At 41.4% G+C, this 15,147-nt stretch overlaps 1 protein-coding gene across 1 annotated transcript in view; it reads right to left on the reverse strand.

The window, feature by feature from the left end:
* The window catches only part of LOC100553141 (zinc finger protein 493), a 33,621-nt gene that overhangs the window by 17,776 nt on the left and 698 nt on the right, over positions 1 to 15,147 (reverse strand). The window contains exons 2-6 of the mRNA XM_062973526.1: positions 12,961 to 13,464; positions 10,842 to 10,968; positions 10,205 to 10,272; positions 9,637 to 9,763; positions 5,712 to 7,462 (exon numbers count right to left, since the gene is read on the reverse strand). Coding sequence (XP_062829596.1) covers positions 5,712 to 7,462; positions 9,637 to 9,763; positions 10,205 to 10,272; positions 10,842 to 10,968; positions 12,961 to 13,371 — 2,484 coding nt within the window. The 5' untranslated portion in view covers positions 13,372 to 13,464. The remainder of the gene's footprint in view (positions 1 to 5,711; positions 7,463 to 9,636; positions 9,764 to 10,204; positions 10,273 to 10,841; positions 10,969 to 12,960; positions 13,465 to 15,147) is intronic.

A 15,147-nucleotide genomic window follows, 5' to 3' on the forward strand; every position in this document is an offset into this window, starting at 1 on the left:
CCATAAGGAATAAAGCCAGCGAGGTGGCTGCAGCCCTTAGTATTCCAAGGCAAGTGTTTAAGGCCAGCCGTGGATGGGTGGATCGCTTTATGAAGCGCATGGGAGTATCTTTACGACAACGCAAAACGTTATGCTAGAAGCTCCTGACAGATTCGAGCTCTGAAAGAAGGACAACTTTTTGATGGGGCAGATTGGTAATTCTGGAAAGACACAAATTTGGTTCACTATCAGGAAGTTCTTCCTAATGTTCAAGTGGAATCTCCTTTCCTGTAATCTGAACCCATTACTTTGAGTCCTAGTCTCCAGGGCAGCAGAAAACAAGCCCACTTTGTACTTACTTACTTACTTACTTACTTACTTAGGCGATCCCTCGTAGGCTGAGGATGATGGTCCTCCGTTTCTGGTGTCTTCGGGATGTGTCCGTAGGTGGCTGAAAAGACCTATTCTTGATCCGCATGTTCTCCCAGTGAGGACATCGGTTTCCAGGTGGAAGAAAACGGAAAGTTGGTGGACAGGAAAAGAAATTTAAAGATGTTCTTAAAGCCCACTCTGTGGTGTTATGTGATTCCAGGTTTCAGGGCTGTATGGCCGTGTTTTAGGAACTTTATCTCCGAAGGTTCCTCTGAAGATGCCAGCCACAGATGAAGCATGGTCTCCAGACTTTTGATCATTTTAGTTGCCCTCCTCTGGTCACCTTCCAGCTTGTCAATATCCTTCTTGAACTGTGGTGCCCAGATGTTTTGGCCTTCAACTGCCAGAAATCCTAACAGCTGGTAAATTGGCTGGGATTTGGGGACCCACAGGTTGGGAACCACTCTTCAAGGTGATGTCTGACCAAAGCAGAATAGAGGGAAATCATGACTTTCTTCTATCTAGACCAGTGGTTCCCAACCTTTGGTCTTCCAGGTGTTTTGGACTTAACAGCTGGTATGATGGCTGGGATTTCTAGGAGTTGGAAGTCCCAAACACCTGGAAGACCAAAGGTTGGGAACCACTGATCTAGACACTTTTAATGTAGCCCAAAATATCCCATTGTTTTTTTAGCTGCTTCATCACACTGTTGGCTCATGTTGAACTTGTTGTCCACGAAGACTCTCAAGATCTTTTGTACATGGACTGTTGTCGAACCAGGCGTCACCCATCAAGTATCTTTGTAATTCAATTTTTCTGCCTAAGTGCAGTATCTTAATTTGTCCTTGTTGAAATTCATTTTGTTAGTTTTGGCCAATCAAGGTCCTTTTGAATTCTGATCCTGTTTTCTGAAGTATTAGCTTTCCCTCCTAATTTGGTGTCATCTGCAAACTTGATAAGCACATCCTATAAACCTTCATCCAAGTCATTAATAAAGATGTTGAATAGCAATAGTCCCAGGATCAAACCCAGTGGCACTTCATTAGTGACAGCTTAGCCAATAACAGATCCACCTAAGAGTAGCATTGCCTAACTCATATTTTACTGGTTTATTTGTGAGAAGATCACTGGGGACCTTGTCGACGCCCTTACTGAATTCAAGTTAAACATCCTTTAACTGGAAATCTGAACTCCAAAATTGTCCACATGAGTTGCTGAAATAATTACCCTGTTGCTTTCGTATGGTCCCAAGTGTACACAACGTTTGTTGGCTGCATAAAATTATTAAAGATGTTGCCAAAAATTACCTCCAGGCTAGGTGTGTACATGAAACATAAATGAACTTTGTGCATAGACCTGGGTCCTATCTCCAAGATACTTCATTATGTGTGTATACGAAAACACACAATTCTTCTGGCCTCAAGCATTCTGCACAAGGGGTACACAACTTGTACTGTTTACATCTACATTGCCCAAATAGCAAATGGGAACGGAAAGGGAATACTTCATTGAGCAATATTTCTTAAAATGTAGGGAACTGGCACTCACAAAGGCCCCAGAGGTCCTTGTACTGCAACTCCCAGCATCCCCTTCCTTTTCCAATCTGGGGAGGGGCTGCACTGATCCTGGCTTGGCTTTAGATTTATTTACAGTATTTATGTTCTGCCCTTCTTTCTCACCCTGAAAGGGACTCAGGGCGGATCACAATGCACATACACATGGCAAACATTCAATGCCATTAGACATCCAGCATATATAGACACACACAGAGGCAATTTGACATTTCCACCTTCCGGCTTCATGAGGGTATGCTTGATTCTGGCCACAGGGGGAGCTGCCGCTTCAGCGTCCACTTGTGACACCGAGTCCTTGATGGAGTATTTCCTCATTCTTCTGCACACTGCTGGAAGGTTTTATGGTGTCATAAATTAGTTAAATTAGCCTCCCTGCATAAAGCGGTACCTAAATTTCCTACTCAACAGATGCAACTGTCTTTCAAGCTGCATAGGTTGACAGCGAGCTAGACTATTAATGGTTGGGAGCTCACTCCGGCCCGGACTGGCTTTGAACTGGTGACCTCTTGGTCAGTAGTGATTTATTGCAGCTGACTACTAACCAGCTGTGCCACAGCCCGTTAATATTCCCCTTTGGCTCATTGATAACACTCTTAACAACCATCAGGCCATTGTACCCTTAGAGATCCTTATGCACAGTTCAATGTTTGAACTGTGAGAAGAACTTTTTCTATTCTCGTGGCATCTGTACATTTCTGCTATGTGGAGTCCCACTCTCTTTTCCCTGATGTATTTATTTATTGATGACAACACTGACAATCTAATTCACATTTCAGAGAATACATGCAAAAAATAAACAGAGCAAAAAGGAAAAACAGAAAGGAAAGGAAACATATACAATACAACAGATAAATAAAAAAGAAATCTATTACTCTACCTTTACAGATCCAATTAAATAATCCTTCTAGAATAATAATTGCAGATTATTACAGTGATAGATTTCTTGTTGGTCAAAAGGCCATGTATGTTTCCAATCTTTCAAAAAAAAAATTCAGTTGACATATCTTTAAGAAGATTAACATGCGTTGTCTCAGCAATTATAATAATACGTTTTTTCATTGCTGGTGATTCATTTCATTTCTGAGGACGAGCAAACAATTTTTGCTGAAGAAGTCGTCAATGTTTACTCTCCAGTTCTCTATCCATAATGCCTAGTTGTAGAAACATTTCTCCCAACATTACAAGATCTTTTCTGTGAATGGAAGACATTTCACAAATACATAAACCCCATCTACCTCGTTTCCAGCAGACCTCACAACCTCTGAGGATGCCTGATGTGGGTGAAATGTCAGGAGAGAATGCTTCTGGAACATGGGCATACAGTCCAGAAACCTCACAGCAATCCAGTGATTCTGGCCATGAAATCTTCAATGGTACATTTTCCTTAAACTGTTTTGAATTAACATGGCAATCTTAGACCAATAACTTTTCGCTTTCTTACAAGTCCATTCCATACGGAAAAAGAAACCCTCCTTATGTGGAAATCTTTAGTTTGAAACATTCAAGGACATTTTCAACAAACTATTTAGGGTTAGATATCTATATGTCATCTTATACAGGTTTTCTTGTACATAATTACAGCACAAAGTACATTTTATATCTTTGGAACATACTTTTCTCATACATTCATTTTAACATTAAGTCCTACATTTAGAGCCCACTGTTTCACAAACACATTGTTTACAGGTTCATCGTCTGCCTCTAGTTTCAAAAACCATTTACACACTTTCAAAATTTCATGTTCATCACCTTTATGCATCTCTAAATACAGTGAATGCCTCCCAACTCTATTGTTGCTAATTAAATCTGTCATTAAGACGCATATTTATTTATCATGTCAGGATCGAACTGAGGGTAGTTATCAGGTATTTAAAAACACAAAGTTTTAAATTTGGCATTACACTAAATGTCCTTTGACCAGAAGCTGGCCACTTTGAGTGCCTCTGGTGTTGCTGTGAAAAGGTCCTCTACTGTGCATGTGACAGGGCTCAGGTCGCATTGTAGTCAGTGATCTGTGGTTTGCTCTTCTCAACACTCGCAAGTCGCGGACTCCACTTGGTAGCCCCATTTCTTAAGGTTGGCTCTGCGTCTAGTGGTTCAGCACCTTCCAAGTCGCCCAGTCTTCTGTGTACCCAGGAGGAAGTTTCTCATCTGGTATCTACCATGGATTGAGTTTCCAAGTTTTAAGATAAAGGTAAACATTTTCTCCTGACATTAAGTCCAGTCATGTCCGACTCTGGAGGTTGGTGCTAATCTCCATTTCTAAGCCAAAGAGCCAGTGTTGTCCATAGACACCTCCAAAGTCATGTGGCTGGCATGACTGCATGGAGCACCGTCACCTTCCTGCCAAAGCGGTACCTATTGATCTACTCACATTTGAATGTTTTCGAACTGCTAGGTTGATCGAAGCTGGGGCTAAAGACAGGAGCTCACTCCACTCGAACCACCGAACCTTTTGGTCAGCAAGTTCCGCAACTTAGCGGTTTAAACTGCTGTGCCACCACCACCACCATCATCATCATCATTATTATTATTATTATTATTATTATTATTATTATTATTATTTACTTCATTTCTATCCCGCTCTTCTCACCCCGCAGAGGACTCAGAGCGGTGTACAACATACATTTAGGCAAAAATTCAATGCCACATTATACAAAGCAAATAAAACATAACAAAAAATCAATAGAACCAATCAACATATAAATACAATTTAAAACTATTAACATTAAGGTATTAAAACATAAAAATATAAATACAGTGTCTAGGTACACCTCCCCCCCCCCCCCCCCCCCATGATCGTAAGGTCTTCTTTGGCTCTCTTGGCTCTGTCTTTGGCTCTCATGGCCCTAATATCATCACCTTTGTGCATCTCTAAATACAGTGAATGTCTCCCATCTCTATTGCTGGTCAACAAATGTCATTAAGTTGCATATAAGCCAGTGGTTCTCAATCTGTGGGTCACCAGATGTTTTGGCCTTCAACTCCCAGAAATCCTAACAGCTGGTAAACTGGCTGGGCTCTCTGGGAGTTGTAAGCCAAAGCACCTGGGGACCCACAGGTTGGGAACCACTGATAGAAGCAAACCAATTAAAATCTTTGCCTTCCTTAAGAAGCATCTCTCTTAATTTAAACTTCTGTCTTGCACAATGTGCAATAGATCACCTTAAATTTTTAACTCATTCTTTCCTTTTAAAAAGGCGTATAATAATAATAATAATAATAATAATAATAATAATAATAATAATAATAAAAACTTTATTTATATACCGCCCTATCTCCCGGATGGGACTCAGGGCGGTTTACAGTCATAAAAGCAACACAAACATTACATAACAACATAATACACATTATTAAACAAAGTAAAATAATACAATTATAACAATAAATCACACTTACATGACCAGATCAAGGCTTCCTGTCACAAGGTGGCTAGTATTATCTTAGAAAAAACATGTCTGCTACTATTTATACCAAACATACAGAAAAGCTTTTAAAATACAGTGATTCCAACTTCTGCCTTAACTTTATCATGCCAAAGTTAACCATGCCATCTAAAGCTAAACACATGACCTTCAAGGTCCAAGAATCCCTCATTTTGAAGAAATGCCAATTCTTTCCACTGCACAAAACAACATGCTTGTTAATACAATTTAATATTATGAAATTCCCAAGCTGTCCCTTTCCTCAAACACTATTTTCAATTTTATTCTGAGTTTCCTTTCCTGGCGAACAGATCTGGATATTTTTTTCTCCCATCCCTGTGTGGTCTCTTTGGTGGTTCACAAGTTGAATATTCCATGAAAAACATTTTCCACACTCCTGGCATTCGTATGGTTTCTCTCCTGTGTGAAGTCTCCGGTGGCTCACAAGGTTTGAACTAGTAGAAAAAGATTTCCCACACTCCTGGCACCCATATGGTTTCTCACCTGTATGGACTCTCTGGTGAACCACAAGTTGTGCATTCCCGGAGAAGGATTTCCCACACTCTTGGCATTTATAGGGTTTCAATCCAGTGTGGAGGGTCTGGTGGGTCACAAGGTGTGAACTGTGAGCAAAACATTTCCCACACTCCTGGCACTTGTATGGTTTTTCCCCAGAGTGGAGTCTTTTGTGCTTCACCAGGTATGAACTCCGAGCAAAACATTTGCCACACGTCTGGCATTTGTGTGGTTTTTCTGTGGTGTGGACTCTCCAGTGGGCTACAAGGGTTGAATTTTGGGAGAAGCTCTTCCCACACTCCTGGCACGAATACGGTTTTTCTCCTGTGTGGACTCTCTGGTGGACTACAAGCTCTGACTTGCGAGTGCAGCATTTCCCACACTCCTGGCATCTGTATGGTTTCTCTCCTGTGTGGAGTCGGTGATGAGTCCCAAGGTTTGAACTGGTAGAAAAACATTTCCCACACTCCTGGCATTTGTATGGCTTTTCTCTTGTGTGGACTCTCTGGTGGCTCACAAGGCTTGAGTTTGTAGAAAAGCTTTTCCCACACTCCAGACATTTGTATGGTTTCTCTCCCGTGTGGAGTGTCTGGTGAGTCATAAGGTGTGAACTGTACGCAAAGGTTTTCCCACACTCCTGGCATTTGTATGGTTTCTCTCCTGTGTGGACTCTAATGTGGCTACCAAGGCTTGAATTTGTAGCAAAACATTTTCCACATTCCAGACATTCATATGGTTTTTCTCCGGTGTGGAGGGTCTGGTGGGTCACAAGGTGTGAAGTGTGAGCAAAGCATTTCCCGCACTCTTGGCATTTGTAGGGTTTCTCACCTGTGTGGAGTGTCTGGTGGGTCACAAGATGTGAACTGTGGACAAAGCTTTTCCCACATTCCTGGCATTTGTATGGTTTCTCTCCTGTGTGGATTCTTTGGTGGACCAGAAGCGATGATTTGTGAGCAAACCATTTTCCACATTCCTGGCACTTGTATGGTTTTTCTTCTGTGTGGACCCTCCAGTGTGTGGCAAGGGTTGAGTTTTGAGAGAAGCATTTCCCACACTCCTGGCACTTAAACGGTTTCTCTCCCGTGTGGACCCTTTCGTGGATGACTAGTTCTGACTTCCGGGTGCAGCATTTCCCGCACTCCCGGCATCTGTATGGTTTCTCTCCTGTGTGGAGCCTCTGATGCGTAACAAGGTTGGAACTTGCCGAAAAACATTTCCCACACTCCAGGCACTTGAACGGTTTCTCTCCTGTGTGGACTCTCTGGTGAACCAGTAATATTGTTCTGCCGGCGAAGTATTTCCCACACTCCTGGCATTTGTGTGTTTTCTTTCCTTTGCAGTCTGTTTGACGGCTTAAATGGGGCAATTTGAAATCAAAACCAAAGGCTTCGCCATTTTTTCCAGCACAAAGTTTCTTATGAAGCACAAGTGCCATATTTTGGGCAAAACCTTTCCCACAGGCATTGCACTTGAAGGCTTTCTCGCTGGTAGGATTTTCCTCTTCTGGGTGGGCTTGCTGGTGTCTGGTCAGCTCCTGTTTGTACCAAAAGCACTTCCCACACTTGGTGCAGACAAAGCTCTCACTCCAGTTATCTGCTGGGAAGAAAAAGAAAAAGAAGAAGAAGAAGAAGAAGAAGAAGAAGAAGAAGAAGAGAAATTAGGTATTCGTCACTGCAAGAGGAAAGGGCTCTTGGGGAAAGGGAAAGGGGCCGAATGGAAATGATGCTCAAATGGGGCATTCATACTCCAATGTCATGGTACTGATTTTAGCTGATGCTGAGGGGGATGTGGGTTTAAAAAGAGAATTTTCAGATACTTCTAATGACTATAAGTCTCATATGTTTTGATTGACCTAATTTGCAAAAGGCTTTTGTGAGGTCTATGTTTGAGAGAGGCCTATGTTTGAGAGAAAATGCTGATTTTTGGAAAAAGAGTTGTTCCAGAAAGGAAGTTACTTTTCAATAATAACAATACATCAAGACAGAACCGGTTAACCTCCACACCCTAGGGTTCCCAGCGGTTTCGAATCTATACTTGCAACAAGAAATAGATAAGCAGGTGCTGAGATCAGGGTCAATAACATGAAAGCACCACTGTCTAAAAAGTCACATGTTGTTACAACAAAGAAAACCAATGGAATTGCATGATGGTTAAGATGCTTGTGATGTAGCCAACATTAGACGAATGGGATAAATGATCTTTGTAAGCCAATAAGAATATATTTTCTACTTTCTGTAGAAGTGATAAAAAGCCTTGCAACCATTTTCCAGGTTGCGACAAATCCTTTTATTGCATTGATGTCGTTGTTGCTAAGCTCGCAATAAATAGGGACTTGAAAGTTGGGTTGCTGACCTGAAGGCTGCCAGGTTCAAATCCAACCCGGGGAGAGCATGGATGAGCTCCCTTTGTCAGCTCCAGCTCCATGCGGGGACATGAGAGAAGCCTCCCACAAGGTTAGTAAAAACATCTGTGCATACCTTGGGCAACGTCCTTGCAGACGGCCAATTCTTTCACTCCAGAAGCAACTTGCAGTTTCTCAAGTCGCTCCTGACATGAAAACCCCCCCCAAAAATGCCATATTTATGTTCCTGAAAACCATCAAGCTTATGTACCTCAAAAGGGTTTCATCACATGAAAAATCTCACTCTCATCTCTAAGCCTCAACATAAATAAAGCAAGGCTCCTAAGCACATGTAAGGTGGCAACAAAAATAAACATCCCCTGACTAGATCCTTTTTATATTTTTAGTGGAAGAGGTGGGGTTTCTCAAAAAGTCCCCCCTCGTCCTTTGTAGCAAGCAACTACATTCTAATGGGACATAGTATTTAGAAAATAGAAACTATCTGACTGCCTTGAGCCTGTAAGGCAGGCATGTGCAAACTTGGGCCCTCCCAAGTTTTGGACTTAAACTCTCACAATTCCTTACAGTGGTAGTTGACGTCCAAAACATCCGGAGGGCCCAAGTTTGCCCATGCCTTCCCTAGGGTTTACTTTCAGGACGCCACAGTGGATTCCAAAATCTGTGGACGCACAAGTTCCTGTGCTCCACTCACCACTCATGTCTGTTGGTAGACTGGCACTGAAGGGGGTGAAATACCTTCCTGACACAATTCCTCAAAGCCTTACCGTTCTTGCTGCTTTGTAACTTCTGTGAACAGGTGGCTTCCTGGTCACACAGAGGATGTTGGATATGTTCAAGTGGCCTACAGATACTCCTGAGTACAATTACTTATACCTGTTACCAACTGGTGTATTTGTGGGTGGATATGGAGCAACCCTCCAAAGCGGTTATAATATTGAACAAGTATAAAGAGACTTTGAGGATTCAAAGTACAATCTTTAGTCCTCATCATATTTTAAAACACGTGAATGCCATAATGTGAGGTTCAGGCTAACAATGTGGCAGGTCATCTGGGTTGAGATGCACAGTTGGACATGGCTTCTAACCTGTTTTTAACCTTGTTTTTATTAATATCGTGTAACTTGTCATTATTGTTTTTATGTTATTTGTTTTTTGTTGAATGTTCTGTACTGTCTATTTGAATTATTTAGTCTGTTGTTGTATTTTATGTCATTGAATGTTTGCCTTTTATGTTGGGAGCCTCCCTGAGTCCCCATGGGGAGATAGGGCAGGACAGAAATAAAGTGTTACTTACTTACTTACTATATTTGATCCTTACATGATGTTTTCGATTTCAAAATTGTGTTTGATGAAAATATTTATTTTTTTGATTCAAAAACAGAAATGATTATCAGAGAGGAAACCTTACCAAGTGAGGCTACTATTCCACAGGTCTCTTCCATGATCTGCGCATGCAGGGCTCTCTGATCAGCATCCAGAAAAGCCCATTCCTCAGGGGAGAAATGGATGGCCACATCCTCAAAGCTCACAGGGCCCTGAAGGAAAAAGAAAAGAAAAATGCTTCTCACATAAATGCCACCACAAAGTACAAGAGGCCGCTAGTTTTATCTACAAATGTTCTGTGTTTTTAAAATTGTGCTATATTGATTTTATGCTATATGTGTTGGCAAGGGTCGTTGTTCGTAATTTTACGTGATTTTGTTTTATACTTATGTACTGTTTTTACCATTTTATGTCATTTGCTGCACCTTGAAGTGCCTTTGTAAGCTGCTCCAAGTCCTTTTGGGGAGATGGTGGTGGGATATAAATAAAGATGATGATGATGATGATTATTATTATTATTATTAAAAATCCAAAGCAAAATGAAGCAAGATTTTTGGCTCGTGCTACCAGGAACCTGGAACGAAACACACACTAAGGAACGAAAACTAAGGAACCTGGAACGAAACACACACTTTCAGTAATCTTCTCCTTACCTCAATTGGTTCCACTCCATTGCAAATGGAAAGAAGCGACTGAGAGCTTAATGGCGTTGTTCCAGCCCCTGCAGGACAGACAAAAATGAGAGGAAGTTGATCACAATCCTTACCATTAGAAACACCATTAAAATCATTTAGTCATTACCCATACATTATGAAGAGCAAGTCTGTGAAGAATGTAATGATAAGTAGACAATCCTCTAAACCTACAATGCTAATGAAAATTAACTTGCATCCTTGTTTAATCTTAGATCAATAAACAGGTTGTTTTATTGTGTGTGTCAGGAGTGATTTGAGAAACTGCAACATCTGCAAGGACGTTGCCCAGGGGATGCCTGGATGTTTGATGTTTTGCAAATCTTGTGGGAGATTTCTTTCATGTCCCCACATGGGAGCTGGAACTGACAGAGGGAGCTCACCTGCTCTCCACAGATTCGAACCTCTGACCTGTTGGTCAGCAGTCCTGCTAGCACAAGGGTTTAACCCATTGCGCCATCAGGGGCTCCAGTGAAAAGATAGCAGAGCAAAGATGACACTACTGAAGAACAAATGAATCACCAACGGATAAGCTCCATAATTTTAGATGCAGGTGTAAAATATGGAGATGAATATGCCAGAGGGGGTTAGTTCTTACCCTGCAAGGCCGCAGCCCTGTCTCTCTCCTGCTCAAGTTCCTTCCATTGCGGGGTCTGGGTTGTCTTTGATGGAGACTCCTCTGAGGCAGGGAGATCCAACTGAACTTCCACATACAGATTTTTGGCCTGAAAGAGCAAGGAGAATTAGGCATTAAGTTTAAAATATATATCTACCCTGTTTCCCCTAAAATAAGACATCCCCAGAAAATAAGACCTAGTAGAAGTTTTGCTGAATTGCTAAATATAAGGCCTCCCCTGAAAGTAAGACCTAGCAAAGGTTTTGTTTGGAAGCATGCCCAACGAACAGACCAGAGCATGCAGAATCGGTAAATGTACGTACCATAGAGTGTTGTACATGGAAATAACAAGGAATTCTTGATAAGATTCAAAGTTTGTCTGGTTATGCTGGTTTGTGATAACAACTAATGTACAGTATACAATAAAAGTTCATTTTTTTGTTCAACAATAAATGTGAATTCTTCTTCATGGAAAAATAAGACATCCCCTGAAAATAAGACCTAGAGCCTCTTTGGGAGCAAAAATTAATATAAGACACTGTCTTATTTTCGGGGAAACATGGTGTGTATATATATAGATAAACACCTGAAGGAAAAAACTTGCAGTTGTAGGATGTTTAACCCCTCAAAGTGGGGATGTGCAATTTCTGGGAGCCGGGCTTTAGCACAGCAGGTTAATCATCCGCTACAGTAAATCTTGCCAACCAAAAGGTTGACAGTTCAAAATCTGGGTTGGGGTGAGCTCCTGGCCTTTGGCCCAGCTTCTGCCTACCTAACAGTTTGAAAGCAAAATGTGAGTAGATAAATAGTATCTGTGTGAGTATAAATAGTATCTCTTAATACCTCCCCACTTAAAAAGTGGGGAGGTATTAAAGCACCCATAAGGAAATGGCAGAAAAATGTGATCAAGGAGGAGGTTTACGAACAACGCTATTTGACAGGAAGATAGAGTGACAGCACTCCACCGTGGCCAGAACCGAGCACAAGCCTCCAAGATGCTGAAGATGGATAAAAGCCTATATATACCTCTATCTATATACAATTGTCTGTCTTGTCAATGTATAAATGGCATTGAATGTTTGTCGTATATGCGTGATATGCCCTGAGTCTCCTTCAGGGTGAAAAGGGCAGAATATAAATACTGCAAATAAATAAATAGGAGCACATTTCTACTTTAATTCCATGGTAAGTGGGAACTGCATGCTGCAATTGCAATGTCATCACAAGACCTGAAAACCTGGCTATTTCGATGTGCATTTGACTGATTCGGTACAAATTGACGGTGTCCTTTCACCTCCACCTATACCCAGCTATTGCACTTTATTCTGGCGCAACTCAGAGGTTGCAAGGTCTTGGACATAAATAAATCTGCCTGCCTTACCTCCAATCCTGATTATGCTCACTGCGCCTAGAAGGCTATTGGTTATTGTATGTTTTTTATTGTATTTATATGCTTTTGATTTTATATGTTTATATGTTTTAAATGTACCTTGTTGTTGTATTTTGTGGTGTATTTTGGGCTTGGTCCCCATGTGAGCTGCCCCGAGTCTCTTTGGGGAGATGGGGCAGGACACAAAAATAAAGTTATTATTATTAATTTATTATTATCCTCTGTTGGCCACCTTGAACACCACTGAACAGCCTTACAGATTCAAAGCCAGGCTACTTCCTAACCACAGGGATCCTAACCACCAGACTATGCCACAGCAACACGTGGCCGGGCACAGCTAGTACATAATAAATGTGAAAATATTTATGTATGTGTATGGTTGGGGTCTCCACTGACACAGACAAGAAGTAAGAATTTCCCAAAACACGAAACACTAGGAACAGGAGCTGGATTTCAAAAAGAATTATTTAAAGAGGTTTCTGAGATGGATATTCCCCTTTAAAACATGGTCCAGCCATGCTCCCTGCACCAGGGCAATAGAGTTGGCAGCGGATATTTCGGCGGCAGCAGTAGGGGCAGATAAACTATGGAAAAGGGCAGAGGGTCCATAACTTGCTCATTTCCATTTCCTGGAAGAAAGGCAGGATATACAGTACATTCAATCAATGAATTCAGCTCAGCTTTGGAGACAGAAAAGGGCAACACTCTCACCTGTCCTTCCGGCTTCTTGTCCTCTGCCTGACTCAGGAGGAATCCTTCTGCCAAGGCCACCGCCTGGGAACTGGTCTCAGCCCCACATTCCCTGATCCAGGCTGCCATCTCTGGGGGCAGGATGCTTAGGAACTGCTCCAGGATCACCAGGTCCAGCATTTGTTGTTTGCTCCGTTCTTTTGGCTTCAGCCACTGTTGGCACAGAGCATGGAGGCACCCACAGATCTCTTGAGGGCCTTTGCCCACTTGATATGGGAATTGCCTGAATTGCTGACGCTGTATGTCTGAGCTAGCCATGTCCACACTTAGGAATGTCTGTATGGGTCTTTCCCAGAATTTCCCACTGCCCTCAATGGTCATGGCATCGGGGCCTCCTCCTGCGTCACATCTGGCTGAGTCAGGGGTGTCCATCTTTCAACGAAACAGCCAAAGGGGTGCAAAGTACTTGTCCGTCCTCTTCTATCTCAGAGCATATCAATCCAGAATAGGCTGTACTTCAAAACTCTGTAAATAATAATAATAATAATAAAACTTTATTTATACCCCGCCACCATCTCCCCATGGGGACTCGGGGCGGCTTACATGGAGCAGAGGCCCAAACAACACAAGGACAAAATATAAGCAACATAATATAATCACAATATAAAACAGATAAAACAGTAATGCAATATATCAATTAAAACAACAATACAGGATAAAAATTACATTAAAAACACATAAAAGGCAAAACAAAGACATTTCTGAATTAAGAATTTTTTATGCTGTATTGACAACAAATGTGGTACATTTCAGCAAACAACTGAAGGAAAGGCAGGTGAATGAGCAAAATGGACTGGAGAGTTGGTTAGGCTTGTTTCAATTGACTCTGGCAATCATAAATTATCTAGCTCCCACATGGGCCAACTTTGGCCCTTCAGGTGTTTTGCACTCTTAACTCCCACAATTCCTAACAGCAGTTTCTCAAGTCGCTCCTGACACAGAAATAAATAAATCTCACGACTGTGAACAAGCTGTCAGAAACATGATTTAAATGAGGAAGACAACAGGTAGGCAGAGCCTTCTTATCCACTTAAATTGCTCGCTCCCCTTAGTGTCTGCCCAATCCTGAAGTGATCTAAGCACACAGGAAAGGAAAGTTTTAATCTCCTCCCCTGCCATGAGAAGAAAATGGTGATGCGTACCTGTGATGAGTGTGTGTGTAAGTTTGCTTCTGCACAGACGTATACACAATTCCTAACCACACTACCTTTTCTTGCATTTGGTCTCTTATCTATTAAGGTCATTTTGAATTCTGCCCTCAATGTCACTCATTATATTTTTGCAAAGAAATTAGTAAAATGTGGGCTTTTGCAATGTATTGATAATTGGTTGATTGACTGGACCTGGTGCTTATGTGTGTCTCTGCTTCATCCTAGTAACTAGTGGGGTGCCATAAGTTTATTTCTTTTCAATTTATTTTCAGATGTTAGGAGCCGCGGTGACGCAGTGGATTAAACTCTTGTGCCAGCTGAACTGCTGAACTGAAGGTTGGGTTGCACTTTTGACTTGACCGCCCCCCATTTTATCCATTAGTGGTGATATTTGCTTTATATCATTTTACCATTTGATTTTACTATTATTGTGTTATACTGTATTATTGTGTTTTTAATCATGTTTTATTTATCTGTTTGTTGATATTGTTTACTTATGTTTTTAATTCTGTTCATGTTCTGCTTTAGGGATTGGCCCCATGTTAGCCGCCCCGAGTCCCTTCGGGGAGATGGAGGTGGGATAGAAAAATAAAGTATTATTATTATTATTATTATTATTATTATTATTATTATTATTATTGAGGTTGCCGGTTCAAATACACGAGACAAGGTTTATCTGTTTGTTGATATTGTTTACTTATGTTTTTAATTCTCTTCATGTTCTGCTTTTGGGCTTGGCCCCATGTTAGCCACCCCGAGTCCCTTCGGGGAGATGGAGGCGGGATAGAAAAATAAATTATTATTATTATTATTATTATTATTATTATTATTATTATTATTATTATTGAGGTTGCCAGTTTGAATCCATGAGACAAGGTTTATCTGTTTGTTGATATTGTTTACTTATGTTTTTAATTCTGTTCATGTTCTGCTTTTGGGATTGGCCCCATGTTAGCCACCCCGAGTCCCTTCGGGGAGATGGAGGCGGGATAGAAAA

Source organism: Anolis carolinensis, chromosome 2 (assembly GCF_035594765.1).
Source record: "Anolis carolinensis isolate JA03-04 chromosome 2, rAnoCar3.1.pri, whole genome shotgun sequence".
Lineage (NCBI taxonomy): Eukaryota > Metazoa > Chordata > Lepidosauria > Squamata > Dactyloidae > Anolis > Anolis carolinensis.